Source organism: Nomascus leucogenys, chromosome 4 (genome assembly GCF_006542625.1).
Source record: "Nomascus leucogenys isolate Asia chromosome 4, Asia_NLE_v1, whole genome shotgun sequence".
Lineage (NCBI taxonomy): Eukaryota > Metazoa > Chordata > Mammalia > Primates > Hylobatidae > Nomascus > Nomascus leucogenys.
Genome location: NC_044384.1, coordinates 80812384 through 80838117, shown reverse-complemented (window position 1 = coordinate 80838117; position 25734 = coordinate 80812384). Strand labels below are relative to the sequence as shown.

The window sequence follows — 25734 nt, the reverse complement described above, 5'->3', positions numbered from 1 at the left end:
GCACGTCCTTGTTTTATAGTACATCTTGAAAGGGTTCAAAGCCAGCACAGAACAATTTCTGAGGGCAGTCATCTAAGGATGCCTGAGGCCTTTTTCCTTTTCCTGGGGGTGTAGGGTCTGGCTAATGCATAATGCTTTGACAAAACGCTGTGAAGTAACAGAAATTCATTTGGGGCTGGGAGTGGTGGCTCACTCCTGTAATCCCAGCACTTTGGGAGGCTGAGGTGGGCAGATCACAAGGTCAGGAGATCGAGACCATCCTGGCCAACATGGTGAAATCCCATCTCTACTAAAAATACAAAAATTAGCTGGGTGTGGCGGCACGTGCCTATAATCCCAGCTACTGGGGAGGCTGAGGAGAATCGCTTGAACCCGGGAGGCGGAGGTTGTAGTGAGCCGAGATTGTGCCACTGCACACCAGCCTGGTGACAGAGCTAGACTCCATCTTAAAATAAAGTAAAATAAATTCATTTATTTGGGAGAGGGGGGCAGTGTTGCATGACTCAGTCTCCAGGCTTAACTTTCCCTTTGGCATAATGAGTTTGGGGGTCCTGAGATGTTTGGGGGCCCCCAGCTGAGGTCACTGCAGGCTAGCCAATTGCCAATGGATCCCAAGGACATCATAGCTGCCTAGCTGACCTGCAGCTGACACACGAGTGAGCCCAGCTGAAACCACCCACACTTTCCCATTACCTATGTATCCTATAGTCTATGGAAGCTTTCATGCTTCAGTGTCATGGTTGAGTGGTTGTACCCTCAAAACCTCAAATATTTACTATCTGGCCCTTCTCAAAAAAAGCTTGCCAACCCTGCCAAAGCATCTCTGAAGAACAAGTTTCACAGAGCAGCTCTCTGCTGTGAGAGACTGGGTGGATTAATGGCCCCCATTCTTTACTCTCTCTATATCCATGCCTTTGGCCTTGAAACTTTATAGTGCTTTTGAGACAGAGTAGAGACAGGGTGTGGCTTCAGCTCACCCCCACTACAGCATCCTTTCATGCATCCCCACTGACCACAAAACCCATCCCTCTACCTTGCTGATGCATCCACTATCATCAACGCTTTAGTCATACAAAGAAAATCGCCATTTTGTATTCATCATCTGTGCTCTCACAATGTTTAACCAGGCCTTTTACTTAAAGAATTCCAGGAACTGGCCTTAGGAGGTCCAAAATAACAAACCAACATTGTGTGTGGAGTGTCCCTCCTCAGCAAAGAATACAGATTTGCTGCCATTGGCCAGACCACCTGGTGGTCCATTATTCAAGATAACCCTTACAACCAGATGCTGACCTGCACACCCTACCCTCATGTGCTTTGCCCAGCCCAGCCTGCCTACCCTACCCGAGGTCAATTCCAGCGCTTTGCCTAAGAGAAAAATCCCTGCAGGCTTTTTTCAGAGTCAGTCAGGGAACTCTCTCTTTGACTTGTGTTGTGTCCCTTATGCCCAGGCATAAGCTCCAATGAAGCCTTGTCAGCAAATTCTTTTAGCCTCATGTCAATTTCTATAGCAATGAGAGTCTAAGAACTTGTGGTTGGTAACCGTTTCCCACTTTGTTTCTGGGCTTAGTCGCATGACTTGCCTTGATCAATAGGAGTCTAGGAGACACAAGACAAGCACAGGCTTGAAATGGGGTTGCATACTGGGACTTTCCCGCTCTGCCAGTGGCGTGTGGGCAGATCCAGGCTAGTCTGTGGGAAGCAAATCCTGCAAACCAGAGCTGAGTAACCACAGTCACTCCAGCTGAGGTCATTGAAGGCTAGCCAACTGCCAGTGGATCCCAAGGCCATCGCAGCTGCCTAGCTGACCTGCAGCTGACCAGACACATGAGTGAGCCCAGCTGAAACCACCCACACACAGCCTTGATCAGCTGAACCCCAAGACAAAGAGCCAGGCAGCTGTTTATTGCTCTATGCCCCTGAACTTTGGTGGTAGACTGTTACACAGTATTCTGACAATACAAAACTGATACTACGGACATATGAATTTTAAAAATTTCTTTTGCCAAAACTGGCTAAGGAATATTTTTATTCTTCTGAGGGCAGTTAAGGCTTCTGGTAAGGAAAGAGAGTCTGAATAGAGCACAGACATCTGGAACTCCAGGAGTGGGGGATGCAGCATCAGATTCCATCTTGAATTTCTGCTAAAATACTTTTTACTCATAATGGAGCTCAACAAAGATCTGTATTTCCTCTGTGGCTCAATATTCCCTCTGGGTCAAGTAGATGCTAAGCTGGACCTTGGCATGCCTCTTAACCATGAAGAGATCTAGCTGGACAGACAGACTCCACCACTTATGGAACAAGAATTCAATTTATTCTCTATTTATAAAACATTTTTAAAAAGTGCCTTGGGTATAAAAATCTAAACGTCTGTGGTGTGATCCGTCAGGAGCACGTAACTATCACTCTTCACATCCTTTGGTCACTGGGAGATCCTTTGGGGGGCTGGGAGGTCCTTCTGTCCCAGGCTAAAAGGAAAAGCTTCACAAGGGTAAGAGCCACAGAACCCTCGGCAAGAAAGGCGGGTCAGGGAGAATGAATGGTACAGAGAGGAAAGGAAGGACAGGGGGTGGAACGGAGGTAGGAGGCAAGGAAGGGATGCCGCACTGGAGACCGATGGGGACACTCTAATTGTGCAAGAGGGAGGATCTTCCTTCTTGAATGCTGAACACAGCTGGTCTGAACCTTCCTTGAAAAGTCCAGCTGTTTCCCCATGCATAGGGCCAACTCTCCCTGCAGACAGCAAATGTGGCTTCTATCAGGAAGGAAAAGTATCCATCAGTGTGACAAGAGGTCACCTTCGAACTTGCATGAACTCCTTGCGCAGCCACAAAGAGTCCTGGTAGAAGCGAGGGTCGCCTAGTCTTACGGCTGTCCGTTTATAGAAGTAGCAGTACAACACTGCCGCTGCGGGGGGAAGCAGAAGAGAAGCCTCAGGGCTGCTCCTGAGTGTCATTTCAGGTTAAGAACAGAACTTAAGAACAGAACCTGGCCGGGCACGGTGGCTCACGCCTGTAATCCCAGCACTTTAGGAGGCAGAGGCAGGCGGATCGCAAGGTCAGTGATTGAGACCATCCTGGCTAACACGGTGAAACCCCGTTTCTACTAAAAATACACAAAAAATCAGCTGGGCGTGGTGGCGGGCGCCTGAAGTCCCAGCTACTCAGGAGGCTGAGGCAGGAGAATGGCATGAACCTGGGGGGCGGAGCTTGCAGTGAGCTGAGATAGCGCCACAGCACTCCAGCCTGGGCGACAGAGCAAGACTGTCTCAAAAACAAACAAACAAACAAACAAAAAGAACAGAACCTAATGAGGCTGGGCAGCCCTGCCTCCTGATTTCCCACAGTCTTCCAGCAAGGGCAGGGGCAGTAATCCCTCCTGTTCCTGGTGTGGCTGTCGCAACCATCCCAAGCCAGCTGGGACAGATCTGGGAAGCCAGCATCAAGGCCCTTACTGAGAGACACATGTGGGACCTGAGAGAGGCCTGACCTTGCTCTGGTCCTTACCTAGTCTCTGGAATACAAACAGCGTTTGAAGTCCATCTGTCCATATGAAGCTGTTGGAGTTTTTCCAGCGTAAGTTCTGAAGGAGATGTGAGACACACAAAAGTTAATGGCCACAAGAGGCCCTAATGTCTCCAACTTGGTTAGCTGCAGAGATGCCAGTTGGTTTAAAATCATGCTAACCTCTTCCTCCTTTCTACAACCCCAAGAAGTGTTTCTTGAAGGAGCCTCAAAGCTCCCTTTTTTGCTGCAAAGGGAATATCTTTTAACTTTGAGGGAGGAAGTATGAACTAAGTTATTTATTCTCTTTAATTCCATAACCTTTGCCAAGGAGAAATGATATACTCATTATCTCAGGAGTTCAGCTGGTCACTGTCTTGCCTTGAAAAATCGCTGGCTCAGCTCCTGTCAGATAAAGACTTTGGTGTACTCAGGGTTTAATGAGATTAACGGCTTTTATAGTACAAAGCCAGGACCTATTTTGGCTCCAGGAACCAGAGCACAAAATCCTCTTCAGGAAGCACCCAGAGACTCTGGCGTTGCTTTGCTTCTTTCCTGGGAGCTCTGCTTCTTTCTGTGGAATCACAAGCGCAACCTAACAGGGGGTTCGAGCGTGAAAGTGGCTTTAATAATGAAGTGACAACTAGAGAACCCTGAGGTTTTAAAGAGTTCAATTGAATTGAGTACATGAGAAACATATAAGATACTCAAAGAGCTGGAAGAATTTGTGAAGCAGAAGAAATCTGAAACCATGGACACTGGATCTGATCTGAGGCCTAAGTTAGAACCAAAGGGAGGGATCCTGGAAGCCGGTTCTCCTAGCTAAAGTGATGGGAGCTTGGCAGACGGCATGGTGCACTCAAGGGCAAGCAGCAATCCTGCCTGGCTACTTCCCAGAAACATCCACTGCCTACAGCATTAGCCATGGGGCACTGATGCCTAAGAATAACCTGTATCAACATACACCTGCCCAAATAACTAATGATGAAACACATTCAACTACCTGTTTTAGCCCTGGTAGGCCTGTTTGGGGCAAAGGTGAATTGAATGTTCTGGAAGAGTCCCCTGACTCTTGGACAAGGCTGTTTTTTCAACACATAAGGTTGGTCAAGAGTACCCAGAGCTCCAACCCAAATCACTTTCATTTCACCTGTTCTCTACGAAGCATTGTGTGAGATGTCAAAGAATGAAGCTGGGTTCCCAGAAAAAAGATAACCCAGTGGCCGGGCGCAGTAGCTCATGCCTGTAATCCTAGCACTTCCGGAGGCCGAGGCAGGAGGATCACGAGGTCAAGAGATTGAGGCCATCCCGGCCAACATGGTGAAACCCAGTCTCTACTAAAAATACAAAAATTAGCTGGGCATGGTGGCACATGCCTGTAATCCCAGGTACTCAGGAGACTAAGAGAGGAGAATCGCTTGAACCTGGGAAGGTTGCAGTGAGCTGAGATCATGCCACTGCACTCCAGCCAGGCGACAGAGCGAGACTCTGTCTCAAAAAAAAACAAACAAAAAAAAAAGAAAAGTTAAGTTATTCCTAGCCCTTTAGGGATTCAGGAATTCAGAGTTCAGGCTGGGCACAGTGACTCATGCCTGTAATTCCAGCACTTTGGGAGGCAGAAGCAGGAGAATCGCTTGAGCTTGGGAGGCAGAAGCAGGAGAATCACTTGAGCTCAGGAGTTCGAGACCAGCCTTGGTAACACAGTAAGACCCCACCTCTATTTAAAATAAAAATTAAAAAAAAGAATTCAGACTTCCACTCTTACCATGACCCAGACATGAAGGGAGATGCTGAGGGCAAAGTACACAGCTGTCAGGATGATGGTCCCTTTGAATTTATGGAATAAGAGGTTGACCAGGCCAGCCTGGAAGACGAAGGTGTTGAAGAACATGAGGAAGATGATGATGATGTTGAAGAGGACTGCCATATCCTGGATGCTGTAGACATAAAAAAAAGTACAACCAACGGAGGCCTGTGTGAGGACCCAAGAGCAGGTACTATGTCCTGAGGGACACCATGAGGCCTGTCCTTTGTTGTGAGATAGGCATCTGACATCTTAAACCCTCACAGAGATAACAGGGGTTTTGGGACCTGAATGACATGAAGCTAAAATTACCTAAAATTACCCACTGGCCCCATCAGTTGGGTTTGTAGTCCATAGTCAAGGCTTTCCTGCTCTAATACTCTTTTTTATTTTTAAAATTTCTTCCATACATAGTCCTATAGAAGATTCTCTGATACTCTTTATTTTTCAAGACAGGGTCTCATTTTGTTGCCCAGACTGGAGTGCAGTGGTATGATCACAGCTCACTGCAGCGACTTCCCAGGCTGAAGTGATCCTCCCGCCTCACCCTCCTGAGTAGCTGTGACCACAGGTGTGTGCCACTATACTCAGCTAATTTAAAAAAAAAAATTAGCTCATGCCTGTAATCCCAGCACTTTGGGAGGCCGAGGTGGGCAGATCACTTGAGGTCAAGAGTTTGAGACCAGGCTGGCCAACATGGCAAAACCCCGTCTCTACTAAAAATACAAAAATTAGCTGGGTGTGGTAAATTAGTGGGGTATGGTAGTGCACACCTATAATCCCAGCTACTAGGGTGGCTGAGGCAGGAGAATCGCTTGAGCCCAGGGGGCGGAGGTTGCAGTGAGCTGAGATTGTGCCACTGCACTCCAGCCTGGCAACAGAGCTAGACTCCATCTCAAAAAAAAAAAAAAAAAAAATTATGTTTTAGTAGAAATGAGGTCTCACTATGTTGCCCAGGCTATCTGACACTCTTAAACATTTTTTTTTTTTTTTTTTGAGATGGAGTCTTGTTCTGTCGCCCAGGCTGGAGTGCAGTGGCATGATCATGGCTCACTGCAACCTCTGCCTCCCGGGTTCAAGCGATTCTCCTGCCTCAGCCTCCCAAGTAGCTGGGATTACAGGCATGCACCACCACGCCCATCTAATTTTTGTATTTTTAGTAGAGATGGGGTTTCTCCATGTTGGTCAGACTGGTCCCAAATTCCCGACCTCAGGTGATCTGCCCACCTTGGCCTCCCAAAGTGTTGGGATTACAAGCGTGAGCCACCGCACCTGGCTTTTTTTTCTTTTTTTTTTTTTTGAGATAGGGTCTTTCTCTGTCACCTGGCTGGAGTGCAGTGGCATGATCATGGCTCACTGTAGCCTTGAACTCCTGGGCTTAGGCAATCCTTCTACCTCAGCATCCTGAATCACTGGGATTACAGGTGTGTGGCACCACGCCTAGCTAATTTAAAAAATTTTTATTAGGTAGAGACAGGGTCTTGCTATGTTGCCTAGGCTGGTCCTCAAACTCCCAGCCTCAAAAGATCCTCCTGCCTTGGCCTACCAAAGTCCTGGGATTATGGGTGTGAGCCACTGTACCCAGCCTACTAATAACTTTAAGACACTAAAACCACTGTTAGGGCCTTTGAATTGCTTGGGTTCAGCTTTCCGGAGTGCCTTACTGCACGCACATGAAGAGCACAAGCTGGATGACAGGAGCCTTTCGGAGCAGTTCTGAGAAGGAATTGACAAAGAGGTCATAGGACAGCAGCAGGAACTGCAGAGAGAGCACCAGGCTGTAGTTACTGGTCTGGAGCATCTTCCTTCTGTTTTCTCGGGCCCCCAAGGGCACATCCCACAGTTCCCCAGAAAACAGCTCCTGGCTCTCTCCCTACCACTGAGGGAGAGGCTTCTAGTTCCTTTGAATCAGAGTTGTTTCCCTTGCTCTAAGGCAAGCAGCTGTTGGGGCAAAAAGATAAGCAAGGTTAGAAATGTATTAATACCATAAACATTTACTGAGGACCTACTGTGTGCCAGGTACCACTCCAGTTGCATGGGATACTTTAGTGAACAAAACCAACAACCAAAAATCCCCAAGAAGTCATTTATTCTAGGACCTTCACCAACCTTTCTCCATGCCTGGAACCTTCTAAATGCAGAGCTGTCTCTAACCAAAGGAATCTAGTAGTATTACTGAGAAGAATGACTGCCTGGTCATGTAGTAGTGGTGGAAACAAAAATGGCAGCAAATCCTTAAACATTGCTTACAATGTGCCAGGGAGTGTTCTACAAGCACTAACATTATTTAAATCTCGCAAGGTAGATGATATAATACATTATTACCTTCCCCATTTTACAGATGAGAAATTTGAGGCCAAGAGAGGTAAAATAATTTGTCCAAGGTCATATCGTTAGTAAGTGGTAGAGCTGGTATTCAGATACAGGCTGCCCAGGTCCACAGTCTGTGCTCTTAACTACTGGACTAAGCTGTCTCTTACATAATTGATAGACTGGTATTTAACTAGGCAGTAAAAATGCTGGCACATAAGTGTGAAGTACCGTAGGCAGAAAAAGCAGAGAGGAAATAGGGGTCTCCTGGAAAGCTTTATCTTTAGGGTTATGGTAGCAACACAGTGGCAGTTGTTTCTTTTCATCTATTCCAAGACCCACAAGTTGCTCTGGGGGTGTCCTATGACCCTGCTGCTGTGCCAAATCTATAAAGAAATTTCAAAATGCTCTGGAGTGTAAGCGATTAAATTAGCATCGGTAAAATATTTTGCAATTTATAAGCTCTTTTCATATTTCTTTTTTTTTTTGAGACGGAGTCTTTCTCTGTCCCCCAGGCTGGAGTGCACTGGTGCGATCTCGGCTCACTGCAAGCTCCGCCTCCCAGGTTCACGCCATTCTCCTGCCTCAGCCTCCCGAGTAGCTGGGATTACAGGCGCCCGCCACCACGCCCGGCTAATTTTTTGTATTTTTAGTAGAGACGGGGTTTCGCCGTGTTAGCCAGGATGGTCTCGATCTCCTGACCTCGTGATCCGCCCGCCTCGGCCTCCCAAAGTGCTGGGATTACAGGCTTGAGCCACCGCGCCCAGCCGCTCTTTTCATATTTCTAACCTTACTTAATCCTACAACCGTCTTGAGAAGTAGCCATTACAATGTATAGAGACTCCGGAGGGTTAAGGCATCTCCTCCACCTCAGCTGGTGAAGTCCCACCTTACTGGACGTATGTTCGCGGTTTCCTCATTCATTAAATTTTAGAGAGAGAGAGAGACAGAAAGTGTGTGTCTCGCTCTGTCGCCAAGCTGGAGTGCAGTGGCATGATCTCGGCTCACTGCAACCTCCGCCTCTCAGGTTCAAGCGATTCTCCCGAGTAGCTGGGACTACAGGCCTGTGCCACTACGCCTGGCTAATTGTTTGTATTTTTAGTAAAGACGGGGTTTCACCATGTTAGCCAGGATGGTCTCGATCTTCTGACCTCGTGATCCGCCCGCCTCGGCCTCCCAAAGTGCTGGGATTACAGGCGTGAGCCACTGCGCCCGGCTGCATTAAATAACATTGATAGCTACTACCTAGGTACCCACACCCGATAAGCTTGTCAACCAAGATCATTTCCTTTAATCCTCCCTACAACTCTGCAAGGTGGGAATTATTCCCATTCTACAGGAAAGGACACAGAAGTCAGAGTTCAAGGCATTCCTCCAGGTCTCAAGTCAGCAGAACCAGACTTCATAACTGTGACGCCAAACCCGTGCTCTTAACCACTACTCACAGGCCACCATCCAGAGCTGTTTTGAGGATCTGTTATGCAGAAACGCCCATGGCTGTCTCTACGCACGACGATCCCCTCCAGTTTAGGGCAGTGGAGAGTCACAAGCTCATGAAGCTCTTCAATTCGTCCACCGCTACCTGCCGCCTTCCCTTTGTACCTAGGGCAGTATTCCTCACGCTTCCCAGTCCACTTAAAAACGAGGCTTCCTTGGCAAACAACAAAGCATAAAACCCAAGCCCAAAACAACAGCACTAAAAATTCTGACTTCTGGTCACTTAACCCACTCCTCGTCAATCACTCTCACCTCCAAACTCCAACGTCGGTTGTCATGGGGACATCGTCCCGGCTTCCGGAAGCCGACTTTAAATTCCGGAAGTAAATGGAGGACGCGGGGCCCCGTCTGCGCCGTGCGGCCTGCGAGGCTCCGGCTTTCTCTTCCCGCTCTATGGCCAGTCTGGTCGCCATGTTGGAGCCTTCGCGGTTCGGGGCACGGCCTGCTCCGGGCCCTCCCAGCGTCGCCGCTAGCTGACTTAGGGCTCCCGCCCACACTGCGCACGGCCTTGCTGAGGGCCGGCTCGTAGTGGGAGGCTTGGCGTTCACCTGAACATTTCCGCCTCCTCTGGATGGGGGATGAGAGGCGGGGCTGATGCATAGCAGCAGTCCTGGACCCTGACTTCGGACTTGGAGAAGAAGCGCCGAGGAGGAACGGGAGTTAGGGGGCTAGCACCTTGGCGCGCTGGGAGCCGGCCACCCCTGGCCTCCGGACTTCACTTCCCAGGAGGCCTCGCGCACGACTGGAAGTGCTGCGAGCCTATAAGAAGGCGAGGCGGCGCCCCGCCGCTCTGCTCTGGGGCAGCATTGCTAGCCTGCTGTAGGCATTCGGGGCAGTATCTTCTGCATCTCCTAGGAACCTCGGGAGCGGCAGCTCTGGCGCCTGGTAGCGAGAGGCGGGTTCCGGAGATCCCGGCCTCACTTCGTCCCACTGTGGTTAGGGGTGAGAAGGATTCCGGGGCTGGTAGTTCAGGGACCTGGGTTCGAATGCTGGCTCCGCTGCTATCTCGCTTCGCACTGTCGCGACCTCCTTGCTCGGCCTCAATTTTCTCTTTTAGAAAGTGGGCACCTTTCTCCGCGCTCTTCCTTCCAACGTGGTGGTTATAAAGGCACGAAAGCTCTTCAGAGGACGCAGAAAGCAGCTGGAGCTCCTCGCCCCAATTTTCACCCATTGTTAGCTGGCATGAGCACCCAGCAGAGGAGGCAGGGATCACCCCTCGGGTGCCTGGAACGGTTCTTTGGACACCTGAGCCGCACCTAGGCACAGGCTGAAGTCCGGGTCTGTAATTATTCCGGTGCTAAGGGGTAACTTGTTCACCTGCCTCCTTGGCTGGAATATTGAGCCCCTCACTCCTGATGTTCCGACTTTAACAGAAGCTACCTTCGAGAATAAGGAATCTTCAGAGCTGAGAGGGAGTGGACCTGAATTCCTGTACCAGCTCTGCCACTTACCTTGGCTAAGTCATTTTCTCGTTTCGGGCCCCAGTGTCACAGTGTTCTTGATTTGTAAGATGAGGGTTTAGGACTTGTATCCTAAGTCTGGTCCTCAAGATTCCTGAAGTCTCCCAGTTCATCGGGGAGGGAGAGCAACAAACTGATTTTCTACCCCTTCACTTATTTGTAGTTCTAAATTATAAAAGCAACACTGCAAGAGTTTGGAGTAGAGCCTTTTTCTTTTTCCTTTTTTTCTTTTTTTTTTTTCTGAGACGGAGTCTCACTGTCGCCCAGGCTGGAGTGCAGTGGCACGATCTCGGCTCACTGCGACCTCCGCCTCCCGGGTTTAAGCGATTCCCCTGCCTCAGCCTCCCAAGTAGCTGGGATTACAGACGCCCGCTACCGTGCCCGGCTGATTTTTGTATTTTTAGTAGAGACGGGGTTTCCTCATGTTGGTCAGGCTGGTCTCGAACTCCTGACCTCGTGATCGGCCAGCCTCGGCCTCCCAAAGTGCTGGGATTACAGGCGTGAGCCACCGCTCCCAGCCTGAGTAGAGCCTTTTTCTAAGACTAAGGGCTGGATGGGAACTAGCATTTCTGTTTTTTTTTTTTTTGAGACGGAGTCTTGCTCTGTCGCCCAGGCTGGAGTGCAGTGGCACAATCTCGGCTCACTGCAAGCTCCACCTCCCGGGTTCACGCCATTCTCCTGCCTCAGCCTCTCCGAGTAGCTGGGACTACAGGCGCCCACCACCACACCCGGCTAATTTTTTTTTTGTATTTTTAGTACAGACGGGGTTTCGCCGTGGTCTCGATCTCCTGACCTCGTGATCCGCCCGCCTCGGCCTCCCAAAGTGCTGGGATTACAAGCGTGAGCCACCGCGCCCGGCCGGGAACTAGCATTTCTTACCCCTGGACCTGACCTGTTTTAGCTCAACCGGGAGAATCCTTTTTTGCAAGAAATTAATAATATTTTGTGACGTGAAAATTATGTGAAACTCAGACTTCAGTGTCCATAAATAAATATTACTGGAACACAGCCGTGGTGCTCATTTGTTAAGATATTTATGTGGCTGCTCTTGCACGGGCAGAGTTGATGACATGGTTGTGACAGAGACCATGTGCTCTACAAAGCCTAGAATATTTACTACCTGGACCTTTACAGAAGAGCTTGCTGACTGCTGCCTTAGAATGGGGCTCTGCAAAGTGAGGGCACAACAGGAGGCTGAACCATAGTGAGCACACCCTGGGATCACAGCCCAGCCTGCCCTCTTAGAACAAATGAGAGGATATTTTCAAGAATTTGCATTGCAATTTTCACTGTTTTTTTGTTTTGTTTTGTTTTTGAGACAGAGTCTAGCTCTGTCGCCTAGGCTAGAGTGCAGTGGTGTGATCTCAGCTCACTTCAGCCTTCTCCTCCTGGGCTCAAACCATCCTCCCACCTCAGCCTCCTGAGTAGCTGAGACTACAAGTGCATGCCACCACACCCACCTAATTTTTTTTTTTTTGAGATGAGGGCTACTGTTGCTCAGGCTGGTCTGGAACTCCTGGGTATTTATTTATTTATAGACAGAGTCTGTCTCTGTTGCACAGGCTGCAGTGCAGTGGCTTGATCTTGGCTCACTGCAACCTCTGCCTCCTGGGTTCAAGCAATTCTCGTGCCTCAGCTTCCCGAGTACCTTGGACTACAGGCACATGCCACCGTGCCTGGCTAATTTTTGTATTTTTAGTAGAAACGGGGTTTCGCCATGTTGGCCAGGCTGGTCTCGAACTCCTGGCTTCAGGTAACCCACCTGCCTCGGCCTCCCAAAGTGCTGGGATTATAGGCATGAATCACTGTGCTGGTCCTTCACTGCATTCTTCCTTTTCTCCTGCTTTGCTTTATTTCAAGAAGTAGGAGGGCTTATCTGTGTGTTGTGAGTAGGGCAATATAACTTTGTAGCTCTCTGTCAGGAAAGTGCCCAGGGTCTATTCTAAGTCTGTCACAGAGCAGTAAACCAGGACCTCTTCTAGGGTGTGGCTACAGATCCTTTTGGACTGTATTTACTTTTTCCTTTTACAAAGAAAAAACAGTTGTGGAAGTAGATATTGTCAGATGAGTGAGCCTGCTGATCAAGATCTCTTATATTTCACTGAGGGATGGAGAGAGTTTTAGGTGAACATCTGGTGATCTGAAACGTCCTCTGCCCTTGGAGGAATTGAGGAGGCAGTTCTGAGGCTGGGTAGCAAATCTCTGAGTTAAGTAGTTGAGTCACAAAGCTTCTAGGAAGCTGGTGGCATGATTTTCTCCTGCCAGCTTCATGGAAGCTTTTTCCCCGCAGCCCTTGGACCTTCTTTTCTTTTCTTTTTTTTTTTTTGAGACAGAGTCTCACTCTGTCCCCCAGGCTAGAGAGCAGTGGCATGATCTCGGCTCACTGCAATGTCCACCTCCAGGGTTCAAGCGATTCTCTTGCCTCAGCCTCCCTAGTAGCTGGAATTACAGGCGCGCGCCACCACACCCAGCACATTTTTGCATTTTTAGTAGAGACGTGGTTTCACCATGTTGGCCAGGCTGGTCTCGAACTCCTGACCTCAAGTGATCCGCCTGTGTCGGCCTCCAAAAGTGCTGGGATTACAGGCTTGAACCACCGTGGCTGGCTGGACCTTCCTTTCTCAGAGATTACTGCTAACTTGGGTCACCTTGTGAAAGTCCAGCATCTTTACCTAAGTAGGTGGACCCCTAGCATGGGGAGAGCTGGCATGGCATGGCTGAGGGCCACTGAGAGGCCTGGGCAGGCACAAGGAACATGAGCCGCATGTTAGTAGTTAGGATGAAGTGCGTGACAGCAATGACTAAGAATTCGATATATATGTATATATTTTTTAGACGGAGTTTCGCTCAGTCGCCAGGCTGGAGTGCAGTGGCGTGACCACAGCTCACTGCAACCTCCGCCTCCTGGGTTCAAGCGATTTTCCTGCCTCAGCCTCCCGAGTAGCTAGCTGGGACTATAGGCATGCGCCACCATGCCCAGCTAATTTTTTATTTTTAGTAGAGACGGGGGGCGGGGGTTCACCATGTTGGCCAGGATGGTCTTGATCTCTTGACCTCATGATCTGCCCACCTCGGCCTCCCAAAGTGCTAGGATTATAGGTGTGAGCCACCTCACCCAGCCTATTTTTTTTTTTTTTTTTTGAGATGAAGTTTCGCTCTCGTTGCTCAGGCTGGAGTGCAATGGCACAATCTTGGCTCATTGCAACCTCTGCCTCCCTGGTTCAAGTAGAGACCAGGGTTTCACCATGTTGATCAGTCTGGTCTCGAACTCCTGACCTCAGGTGATCCACCTGCCTCAGCCTCCCGAAGTGTAGGATTACAGGCATAAGCCATCGCGCCCAGCCAAGAATTCTAATACTTGACTTCTACAGTGTGCTACATTCATTTTCTCACTTGATCTGACAACCTATGGTCAAGGAAGCAGCGTGGGCCTTGAAGCTAAACATACAGGATTTGGAACTCCCCACCCACTCTCACTGGGTCCTCATGCTAATTACTTATCTCTCTCAGCCTTAGTTTCCTCATGGAATAATATGCCTCCCAGGGTTAAGAGGAGTAAATGGGATCTTGTGTATAAGGCTCTGGTGCTTGTAGCTGGTGTTCGTTATTCTTATTGTTCAAGTATTCTTATTGCCATGCCTTTCTTGCAGGTGAGTCCTGCAAATGTTAAGTGATTTGCTCAAGGTGCCCATTTCGCAGGAATTGGAGCCCAGGCCAGTTCCCTGAGCCTATCATTAGGGCTAAAAGTGAGCAGTCAAATGTTTTACCTGCGTGGGGGCTATTGGCTATTCTATTAATGCTGGTTCTGAGTGAGGGACCTCAATGCAGGAAGCCACACTGTTGCCTTCTTGGTGTGAGTCCATGGGACAGGGTGACTGCCTTGATGCCTGGGCCCGAGTGAGGGGCCTCAGTGCAGGAAGCCACATTGTTACCTTCTTGGTGTGAGTCCATGGGACAGGGTGACTGCCTTGATGCCTGGGCCTGTGCTGCCTACATATTAGCTGAAAGCAGGGCCAGTCCTGTGGCTTTGCCCACTTGCCTAGCGTTAAAGAGCAACTGCTCAGGGCTTTAAGCATTGGCCATGCCTGAAACCAGAGTTGGTTTCTGGGTTTATCAAGAACTTGCGGAAATCTCAAAATAAATCTCTTGCTTTCTAGACCATGAGTTGTTGCTTCCTCTTTTCTTCTCTGGACTTTCCCTAGAGGAAGAGAAAGCAGAAGTCTCAGGGCTGGAGACAGCTGAGGGGCATCAGCTGGTTCAAGGTGTGGAGTGTGGGCAGTGGAGTGAAGGCCTGGTTACCTTTCCAGTGAAGATTAGCCCCATAGAGCTCACTCTATGGGGAAGAACTTTTCTGACTCCTTCCTGTCTAGGGTAATAGTGGGGTGTTTGCTCTTTTCAGATTATAATTTTTGCCTTCTTATGTTAGAACCCAAGGCCTGGGCATTTGCGTGATTTAGCCTGGATTTTGATTCCTGTCCCTTTTTTCCTGGGGGGTATGGGGTGGTAATTCTTTACCTTTTGGTCCTGTGAGGGGAGACTAATCCCAGGACTCTGGGTCTTGGGCCTTGGCATCTGGCCTTCGCCAGGGCCAGCCACAGCCTTGAGCTTGCTGCTCTGTCTGGGCACTGCCAGGTGCTGGGGTGGGGCCTCAGTCATTGTGACTGAAGATCAGGCCCACCCAGGCATTGAGGCCTTGGGCGGGGGGTGGTGCCCAGCCTGATGCAGGGGAACTGAAGCAAAAAGATTCCATCCCACAGGCCAAGAGCGAAATCAGTGTTACCTCCTTTAGCCAGAGAACTGGGTGCACCTGAGCCAGTGGAGACTTGTGACTTCTCCTTCTTCTAGGAGTGCGTGATCAGAATGGCGTCGGGATGGTTCTACCTGTCCTGCCTGCTGCTGGGGTCCCTGGGCTCCATGTGCATCCTCTTTACTATCTACTGGATGCAGTACTGGCGTGGTGGCTTTGCCTGGAATGGCAGCATCTACATGTTCAACTGGCACCCAGTGCTTATGGTTGCTGGCATGGTGGTATTCTACGGAGGTGGTGAGTAAGAGGTCAGGAAGGGAGGCGGGATAGGGCCCAGGCTGGACAAAGCTGCACTTTCCCTCTCCAAGGCTGGCCTTTGTAAATGTTGGGTTTGGGGCTATGGGGGTAGGGTGGGTTGGGCTGTCTCTGGGCCCAGCTGTCATTTGGGGGAGGAAGGAGTTAAGATGGGGGGCATCTCAGAAGGGTGGCTTCACAGATACTCTAGGGCAGGAGTTGGCAAACTTTCTGTAGAGGGTCAGATAAATATTTCAGTTTTGCAAGACATAGAATCTGTGTTGCAGGTAGTCAGCTCTGCCACTGTATTGTGAGGGCAGCCATAGACAACACATAAACACAAGTGTGGCTCATGTGTTCCAATAAAGCTTTATTTGCAAACATAGGTAGCGAGCTGGATTTGGCCTTTGAGCTGTAGTGTTTTGGTTTTTTTTTTCTTTTTTCTAGACGGAGTATTGCTCTGTCGCCCAGGCTGGAGTGCAGTGGCGTGATCTTGGCTCACTGCAAGCTCCACCTCCCGGGTTTGCGCCATTCTCCTGCCTCAGCCTCCCGAGTAGCTGGGACTACAGGCGCCTGCCACCGTGACCGGCTAATTTTTTTTTGTATTTTTAGTAGAGATGGGGTTTCACCGTGTTAGCCAGGATGGTCTTGATCTCCTGACCTCGTGATCCGCCCACTTCAGCCTCCCAAAGTGCTGGGATTACAGGCATGAGCCACCACGCCCGACCTGAGCTGTAGTTTTTAATCAGCTGTAGAGAACAGGAGATTGAAGCCTCTCATGGTTTAGTCAGGCCACTGAATAAAGGACTTGCTTGCTCTTCCGGGATCCATCTTTTTTTTTGAGATGGAGTTTTGCTCTTGTCGCCTAGGCTGGAGTGCAATGGCGTGATCTTGGCTCACTGAAACCTCCACCTCCCGGGTTCAGGCCATTCTCTGGCCTCAGCCTCCCAAGTAGCTGAGATTACAGGTGCCCACCATCATGCCCAGCTAATTTTTGTATTTTTTAGTAGAGATGGGGTTTCACCATGTTGGTCAGGCTGGTCTCGAACTCCTGACCTCAGGTGATCCACCCACCTCTGCCTCCCAAAGTGCTGGGATTACACACGTAGCTACCGCGCCCAGCCTGGGATCCATCTTTGTAATCTTTGTCTCATGCTTTCAAATCTGTGCCTCGGGGCCCCAGTGAGCCTCATTTTCCCCACTTGTAAAATGGCAATACGATGCCATTGATGATGGCAGCTTACCATGTGCAGTTCACATATATCATCCCATTTTGTTCTTACAAGTTTGTGAGGTGGGTTCTATTATATCCTTTTTACAGATGAGGAAATTGAGAGTTAGAAAGGAGAGGCCAGGCCGGGCGTGGTGGCTCACGCCTGTAATCCCAGCACTTTGGGAGGCTGAGGCGGGCGGATCACGAGGTCAGGAGATCGAGACCATCCTGGCTAACACAGTGAAACCCCGTCTCTACTAGAAATACAAAAAATTAGCCGGGTATGGTGGCAGGCACCAGTACTTGGGAGGCTGAGGCAGGAGAATGGCGTGAACCCAGGAGGCGGAGCTTGCAGTGAGCCACTACACTCCAGCCTGGATGATAGAATGAGACTCCGTCTCAAAAAAAAAAAAAAGGAGAGGCAGAGCCTGGCTTTGGACCTATGTTGCCTGACCTTAGTACCTGTGTTGATAGCCAGCCTCAGTTGTGACAATTCAGTTTGATGAAATAATGACTGTCACGATGCTTTTTAGCCTAGAAACCGCAAACAAGCTGAATTTATTATTGTAAACATAGAATGAGAGGTCCAAGAAACCTGCTTCCTCCCTCACTTTTTTTTTTTAGGAGACAGGTTTCCCTCTTTTTCAGGCTAGAGTGCAGTGGGATGATTGTAGCTTGCTGTAGCCTTGAACTCTTGGGCTCAAGTGATCCTCTCACCTCAGCCCCCCAAGTAGCTGAGAGAACAGGTATGTGCCACCATACCTGGGTAATTTTTTTTTTATTTTTATTTTTTGTGGAGACAGGATCTTGCTATGTTGCCCAGGCTAATCTTGAACTTCTGGCCTCCCAAAGTGCTGACATGAGTCACCGTGCCCAGCCCTCCTCCCTTTTTAATTTGAATCTATTTATTTATTTATTTCTCTCTGTGGCCCAGGCTAGATTGCAGTGGCATGATCATAGCTCACTGTAACCTCAAACTCCTGGCCTCAAGGAGTCCTCCCACCTTGGCCTCCCAAAAAGTGCTGGAATTATGGGCATGAGCCACCTTGCCCGACCACTCCTCCCTTTTTAACTGGCCCTTCTCTCCTCCCTTCATGGCTGTTATCCCACAAATCATGGGAGGATAGAAGATGCCGAGGAGTTGATACCAGTGCCCTAGCATTTCCTGTTCCCTTGCTGGGAAGCTGTGTAGGATCCTATCAGGGTTATTCCCTGATGTCTGGGTGAGCTCGAGGGGAGAGGCTGAGCCCTGGGACTGCTCTCTCCTGCAGCATCGCTGGTGTACCGCCTGCCCCAGTCGTGGGTGGGGCCCAAACTGCCCTGGAAACTCCTCCATGCAGCACTGCACCTGATGGCCTTCGTCCTCACTGTTGTGGGGCTGGTTGCTGTCTTTACGTTTCATAACCATGGAAGGATTGCCAACCTCTACTCCCTGCACAGCTGGCTGGGCATCACCACTGTCTTCCTCTTCGCCTGCCAGGTGGGTTCTCTCTGTTCTCCTCCTTGAGGTTCCCAGAGCCATGAGCTCTGGTTGGGGGTTCACTTGCATGAGCACCAAATATTCCTTCTGCTCACTGCTTGGAGAGAGACTTGCAGGTTGTATCTTGTAGAACTGACCATTTATTCAGGGGCTGTGGGAGGTCAGTGGCCTGAACTTACCCTGTTCCTTTTATCCCTCCCATTGCCCGTCTCTCGTCCCAGAGCCCTCTCTGCTAACTTTGTCATGGCACGCACCATGCTGACTCTAATCAGCCATCTGGCTTCCACTTTCCCCACTCCCACCTCTGTGAACCAAAAGAATTCTTGAAGTGGTTTCCATATTCTGATCTCAGGCCTGTGCAAGTGAAGAGTTTTATGAGCAAGGACTGGAAGGAACCAGAGACAAACAAGGTGGTTGGGTTTGCTGGGTGTGGGATGGTAGCTAAGCATGTCATTTACTGTTATTGTTGCTTGGGTAATAGGCCACAATGAGGAAGCTAGCATGGTAGTGGGCAATGCCTGGTGGGAGGGTTTGAGTTGTGAAAGAAGAGCCAGGGAGTAGATATGGGGAGGAGGCGCTGGTGGGGTGGGATGTGCTTTGGTCACACACAGCACAGTTGGGTGCGTCCTCCCTTTTGTCCACAGTGGTTCCTGGGCTTTGCTGTCTTCCTCCTGCCCTGGGCGTCCATGTGGCTGCGCAGCCTCCTAAAACCTATCCACGTCTTTTTTGGAGCCGCCATCCTCTCCCTGTCCATCACATCCGTCATTTCCGGCATTAATGAGAAGCTTTTCTTCAGTTTGTGAGTGCAGTGGGGTCCCCAACTCTAAGGTGAAGAGGAGGGAATAGGGTCTTCAAAAGATATACCCTGTGATCACAGGACTCACCCAAGGGAGGAGAGCTTTTGGGGTTGGGTCCACTCCTGATCTGGAAGGTAACAAAATTGATCTTTCTTTAGGTTGAAATTGGTAAGTCAGCAGATATTTATTGAGCATCAGTTTGATTTAGCACCTGCTGTGTGTCAGAAACTGTACTAAGCACCTTACATTTAATCCCGTCAACTACCCTACATCATTGGTATTGTTGTCATTGCCATTTTTTTTTTTTTTTTGAGATGGAATCTCACTCTGTTGCCCAGGCTGGAGTGCAGTGGCGCAATCTTCTTTTGAGGCAGTGGGGTGTAGTGAAAAGCAACTAGGACTTAAGGTCAGACCTTGGTTTCGATCTTGGCTGTGCCATTTACTAGTTATGCAACTTTGGGCAAGTTAATTTCATTGCTTTGAGCTTCAGTTTCCTCACGGGTAAAAGGATTATTACAGTTGGGTGCAGTGGCATGCACCTGTAGTCCTACCTACTAGGGAGGCTGAGGTGGAAGGAGTCCAGCCTGGGCAACATAGGAAGACCCTCTCTCTCTCCTTTTATCCCCCCAGCCAAGAGATAGCATCTCACTCTGTTGCCTAGGTTGGAGAGCAATGGTGTGACCATAGCTCACTGCAGCATCAAACTCCTGCACTCAAGTGATCTTCCCAATTTAGCCTCCCAAGTAAGCTAGGACTACAGGCATGGACCACCTCACCTAGCTAAGTTTTACTTTTGTAGAGACAGGATCTCACTATGTTGCACAGGCTAGTCTCCAACTCCTGGGGTAAAGCAATCCTCATGCCTTGGCCTCCCAAAGTGCTGGGATTACAAGGGTGAGCCACTGTGCCTGGCTCATTATACAAGTATTTGCAGGGACTTAGAAAGGGTGTTAAAATTCAGCTGGGCACGGTGGCTCACGCCTGTAATCCCAGCACTTTGGAAGGCCAAGGCGGGCGGATCATGAGGTCAGGAGATCGAGACCATCCTGGCTAACATGGTGAAACCCTGTCTCTACTAAAAATACAAAAAATTAGCCAGGCGTGGTGGCGGGCACTTGTAGTCCCAGCTACTTGGGAGGCTGAGGCAAGACAATGGCGTGAACCCAGGAGGCGGAGCTTGCAGTGAGCTGAGATCACACCACTGCACTCCAGCCTGGGCAACAGAGCAAGACTCTGCCTCAAAAAAAAAAAAAAAAAAAAAAGGGTGTTAAAATTCTAAATCACATGTGGCCCTGGGAAGGTTTTCTCATCCTCTCTTAGTGACATCGAGTCTCCCACTAGACAAAAATAGGTGGAAAAATCTCTCGAGGGCTCACATTGTTTTGTCATCTTCAGGAAAAACACCACCAGGCCATACCACAGCCTGCCCAGTGAGGCGGTCTTTGCCAACAGCACCGGGATGCTGGTGGTGGCCTTTGGGCTGCTGGTGCTCTACATCCTTCTGGCTTCATCTTGGAAGCGCCCAGAGCCGGGGATCCTGACCGACAGACAGGTATGGGTTCCAGTCCCACATTCCAGGGTGGGACAGGGCCAGGTCTACAGAAGGATCTCCCACGAAAGGCTGGGGCCTTGACAAGAAGGCTTACTCTGTGGCACAGTAGGAAATCAAGTAACTTGAGGGTGGAGTTAGGGTGGCTGATGGGGAGCACTGGTCCCAAACCAGCGCATCCCAGCGAAATGCTGGGACTCCCCAGAGTCTGTCCATTGGGAGACAGAATTTCCCCCCCAAATCACTGTGGTTCTCTGGGGTGAAGTGTGGCCTTATCTTCTTCCCCAAGGAAGGGCTTGACTATGACAAGGGTGTGTGATTTCTCCTTTACCAGCCTGGGGGCTAGTCTAGTGGGATGGGTGCCTGGTGACCAGCTGAGTGCTCAGAGCAGGTCTTGAGGGGATGTAGGGAGAGGGGGTGTGTACCAGGCTCAGAGACTTTGGGGCTTCCCTGAGGGATTTGGTGGCTTGGGTGGGGACCACCCTGCAGGTTGGGGGTCTGTCTGAACAGCTTGGGCCTGGTGTGACTCCTGCATCATGTCATTAACTCCTGGGCATCTGCCTCTCTTTCCAGCCCTTGCTGCATGATGGGGAGTGAAGCAGCAGGAAGGGGCTCCCAGGAGCTCCTGGTGGTGCAGCCTGTGCTCCCCTCAGAAGCTCTGCTCTTCCCAGGGTTCCCGGCTGGTTTCAGCAGGCGACTTTCTTCAAATGCTGGGCCCAGACTTCTTGCCTGGGTGCTGGCCTGCCCTCTCCGGCTGCTTGCTGCCTGTCTGCTTTTCTTGGTGGCTTTGCCTGGGTCCTGGCCTGGCTTCTCTGGCTGCTTGCTGCCTGTCTGCTTTTCTTGGTGGCTTTGTCTGGGTCCTGGCCTGCCTTCTCCGGCTGCTTGCTGCCTGTCTGCTTTCCTTGGTGGCTTTGGCTTCTGTACTCCTTGGCATCAGCCTCTCAGGTCCTCCATTCACACGAGGTCCTCCTTGCTTTGGCCGCTCTTGCTGCTCCTGTCTGAAGAAATCAGACTGATTTCCTCTTAAGACTCCTAGGAAGGCTGGGCACGGTGGTTCACGCTTGTAATCCCAGCACTTTGGGAGGCCGAGGTGGGCGGATCCCGAGGTCAGGAGATCGAGACCACGGTGAAACCCCGTCTCTACTAAAAATACAAAAAATTAGCCGGGCGTGGTGGCGGGCGCCTGTAGTCCCAGCTACTCGGAGAGGCTGAGGCAGGAGAATGGCGTGAACCCGGGAGGTGGAGCTTGCAGTGAGCCGAGATCGCGCCACTGCACTCCAGCCTGGGTGACAGAGCGAGACTCCGTCTCAAAAAAAATAAAAAAAAATAAAAAAAGACTCCTAGGGATGTGGTGAAGAGCTGGGACTCAAGTGCAGTCCACGATGTGAACCATGAGGGAGGTGAGGTGTCCGTCCACTTCCCCCATAAAGGTGTGCGTTTCAGTTAGGCTGCCCCGCCACAGAGCAGGCTTCATCTGCTCTGCCATCCAGCCCCATCTGGATGTGAGGTGGGGTGGAGACATCATGGGGTGATTGCAGAAGTGGGGAGTGGGGGCCCATGCAGCTTCTGCTGAGGAGCTGACCACTCTGAGCTGTTCTGTTTCGTATTGCTGCTCTGTGTCTGTGTGTATTGTGACCGTGCGGCTCCACCTCTTCCAGCTGCTGCTACAGCTGAGGCCTGGATCCCGGCCTTTCCCTGTGACTTACGTGCCTGTCACCAGCAGACAGCCCTACAAATCTTGGTGACCTGCTCTCCCAAGAACAGAGCCTGTCCCCAGATGTCCCAGTAGCGATGAGTAACAGAGGTGGCTGTGGACTTCCTTTACTTCTCCTTGCTGGATCAGGGCCTTCCTGCCTCCCGCTGGGCAGGTCCGGCCTTGCTCTCTTGGCAGGGCCCCAGCCCCTCTGATCACTCTGCAGCTCACCATGCAACTGATGCCAAAGTTGTGGTGTCCTGTATGCAGCAGCCCTGGGAGCCACTGCCACCTTCAGAGGGGTTCCTTGCTAAGACCCACATTGCTTCACCTGCCCCCACCATGGCTGCTTGCCTGGCCCAACCCAGTGTTCTGTGCCATGCTAGAGCTTGAGCTGTTGCTCTTCTTCAGGGGAGGAAATAGGGTGGGGAAGGGGAAGGGTCTTGCTCCTCTCCTAAGTGTTGCTGCTGTGGCTTTTTTGCCTTCTCCAAAGATGCACTGCCAGGTCCCAAGCTCCACACTGCTATGCCTAGTAGGCAAGTGAGAAGCCTGGGGTTTGGAGCCCACCTACTCTCTGGCAGCATCAGCATCCTACTCCTGGCAACATCAGGCCAACTTTCCACCCCAGCCTCACATTGCCAGATGTTAGCAGAAGGGCTGATATTGAACGTCTTGATTGGCTGGAGCCTTCAAAGCCACTGGGATGTCTTCCAGGCACCTAGGTCCCATGACCAGCTCCCTGTCTCCATAGGGGTAGGCATTTCACTGGTTTATGAGGCTTGAGTTTCATTAAATATGTTAAGAATCAAAGCTTTGTTCAGGCTGCTATAACAAAAATATAATAGCCTGGGTGGCCTAAACAACAAGCGTTTATTTCTCACAGTGCTGGAGGCTACAGACATCCAAGATCAAGGCGCTGGCAAATGTGTGTGGCAGGGGCCAGCTTCCTCAGAGACCGTCTTCTCACCATAACCTCACATGGTGGAAAGGGTGTGAGGGCTCTCTGGGGCTCCACCCTCATAACCCAGTCACCTCCCAAAGGCCCCACGTCCTAACACTACCATAGTGGGGGTGAGCCTTTCAACACAGGAATTTGCGGGGGGACACAAACATTCAGTCTCAAATAACAGCCCTCTGATGAAAGGATGCTGTGGTTAAATGAGTTCTGGGCCAATTTGTAAAAGCCTCAGGACAGGTCTGACCCTCACAGAAGTAGGGAGGGGCCAACCGGAAGGCACCAAAGATCCCCATGATCCTCTGTCTTCGTGGAATGGCATGTGTGGATTCACATGCCGCTCAATTATGTGCGGATGTCCTCAATAGCTAATGGCACGTGCTCATCTCATGAGGAAGGAAATTTGTCCTATTTCATAATCTGAGAAAACAAGACTCAAAAAGGGTGACTAGGTTGAGGTCACCCAGCCAGGAAATGACAGAGCTGGGATCCACAGGCCACCGTCTGAGGCCAGCCTCCTTCCCAGCTGCTGGGCGCATACTCCTGTGCACTTGGATGCCTTGTGGTCAGGGACGTATGGTGCAGCCGACAGACAGGACCCTGGATAGAGAAGCCCAGGCACTCGGGAAGCCTGCAGCCAAATTTGGGCCAAGTAGGTGATGGGGGTTGGGGGGGGGCAGGAGGTTCTTTCCTACAGCTAGTGGTGGAGAAGATGACCTGGGAGGGGCTGGGGGCCCAACCCTTGTGATAACTGTAACTCTAGTGAGTGAGCACTTGGACTGTGCTGGGCTTCATCTTCATCAATTCATTTGAATCCTTTCATGTCCCCGTGAGGTGGGTACCATTCTAATTTTACAGATCCCAAGGGGCTAAAAAATAGGCCTTAGCTCATGTAGCCGGGTTAAAGCAGAACCAGATTTCAGATCATGTGTATGAGTTGACAGCCAGTGCCTTTAACCACTCTCTACCCTACATGTGTGCCAGGCATGTGCTGTTTGTCTCCATATGCACAGAGTGCCCCTGCTCACCCTGGTGCCATCAGTGATTGCTCTAGAAAGAGACCTAGGGGCTGGCTTGGCTGCAGTTTCTTTCTTTTTTTTTTTTTTTTTTTTGAGACAGGGTCTCGCTCTGTTGCCCAGGCTGGAGTATAGTGGCATGATCATGGCTCACTGCAGCCTCCCAACTCAGCCTCCCAAGTTAGGACTGCAGGCACACACTACTATGCCTGGCTAATTTTGTATTTTTTGGTAGAGACAGGGTTTCACCATGTTGCCCAGGCTGGTCTTGAACTCCTGAGCATAAGGGATCCGCCTGCCTTGGCCTCCCAAAGTGCTGGGATTGCAGGGGTGAGCCACTGCGCCCGGCCTGGCTGCATTTTCTGATCTACAACTGAACCTTAGACTATGATGATTTCTTTTCCTTCTGGTGTCCCAAATGCCCATTCGACTCCCGAGGAGCCACTGAATTGTTAATTCAATGCTGAGAAAAGCCTCTCTACCATTCTTACATGCATCAGGTGTGTGTACTGGAAAGGGGACGGGTCAGGGGTCTCAGTGGAAGCAGCCCAGCTGAGGAGACACTGCCTTAGGGGCTCAGGTAATAAAGATCTGCCTGGTAGAAGATGGGTCATGATGCCTGCAGCCAGGGCTGTGGGCCCCCTTGTTTACATGTTTGGGAAAAGGTCCCTCAGAGGAGGCAGTGGCTTTCTTGCTTCCATGTATTATAGTTTATTTTCTTTTTCATGTTCATTGGGGTTAAGGTGCAGAAGGCATTTCACAGGGAGTCTTAAAACCAAATTAGGATTGCCAGGTAAAGGCTGCACAAGGAAAATGCCTTATCTCTGAAGCCCAGAACTGGCAGGGGAGGGCATGACCCCGGGACTCCACCCTCCCGCAAAGGGAAAGGGCATGCTGGAGAGGCACGGGGACCCACTCCAGCTCGCTCTGGGTGCTGTCTGTAGTTCTGGAAGCTTGGTGGAGTATTTCCTGCTCAACTTAGAAGGCGGGCCAACGGGGCCAGGCCGGGGAAAGGTGAGGGTTGGAAGGCAGAAGGAAGTGACAAAGGCCACCTCAGCACAGTACTGAGAGGAGCTGGGGCCAAGGGAGGCAATCACACACCCTAGCTCTGCAAGACCTCCAAGATGGCCCGGAGGATGGCAGCAGCTGCCACCGCCCCGGGGTCTGGCTGCTCCAGCCGTGCTGAGCTGATATAACTGGCTCTTCCGGCTCCAGCTTCCATATTCTTGGTGGCCTCGGCTGCAGCTTCGGCACTCTGGGGGATGGGGTGTGGGAGCAGGTTCAAGGGCAGGCCACCAGGCCTCCTCCTTCCTGCCATGGGCAGAACGTCTCTGCCGTGCAGCCTGGCCCTGCACACTCTTGCCCTGGCTGTGCCAGCACCCTCTGCTCTGTCACCAAATGGAAAGTCACCTC

The 25734-nt window shown here is 50.6% G+C and overlaps 3 protein-coding genes across 8 annotated transcripts in view; 1 reads left to right on the top strand and 2 right to left on the bottom strand.

The window, feature by feature from the left end:
• Positions 1 to 2295: 2295 nt before the first annotated feature.
• TMEM138 (transmembrane protein 138) lies at positions 2296 to 10907 on the bottom strand. Of its 2 annotated transcripts, none has more exons than XM_030810900.1 (5): positions 9370 to 10907; positions 6984 to 7251; positions 5272 to 5443; positions 3510 to 3585; positions 2296 to 2910 (listed from the first exon to the last, which is right to left on the bottom strand). In XM_030810900.1, exons 2-5 carry the CDS (start codon positions 7109 to 7111, stop codon positions 2798 to 2800), a joined length of 489 nt encoding a protein of 162 aa, XP_030666760.1. In that variant the 5' UTR covers positions 7112 to 7251; positions 9370 to 10907; the 3' UTR covers positions 2296 to 2797. The 2 variants fall into 2 exon arrangements, with proteins under 2 accessions (XP_030666760.1, XP_030666761.1); XM_030810901.1 differs by lacking the exon at positions 9370 to 10907 and adding an exon at positions 9066 to 9362.
• LOC100588435 (cytochrome b ascorbate-dependent protein 3) lies at positions 9611 to 21765 on the top strand. The gene is made up of 6 exons (XM_030810898.1): positions 9611 to 10059; positions 15423 to 15621; positions 18103 to 18311; positions 18956 to 19110; positions 20504 to 20660; positions 21231 to 21765. Exons 2-6 carry the CDS (start codon positions 15438 to 15440, stop codon positions 21252 to 21254), a joined length of 729 nt encoding a protein of 242 aa, XP_030666758.1. The 5' UTR covers positions 9611 to 10059; positions 15423 to 15437; the 3' UTR covers positions 21255 to 21765.
• The window catches only part of TKFC (triokinase and FMN cyclase), a 37733-nt gene continuing 30667 nt past the window's right edge, over positions 18669 to 25734 (bottom strand). For 3 of the 5 annotated variants that reach the window (XM_030810897.1, XM_030810894.1, XM_003274036.4), the window contains one exon: positions 25009 to 25576. In XM_030810897.1, the coding sequence (XP_030666757.1) occupies positions 25424 to 25576 (153 nt within the window). In that variant the 3' untranslated portion in view covers positions 25009 to 25423. Of the gene's footprint in view, positions 19236 to 25008; positions 25577 to 25734 lie in introns of those variants that run through there. The other 2 variants (XM_030810895.1, XM_030810896.1) reach the window with 1 other exon arrangement.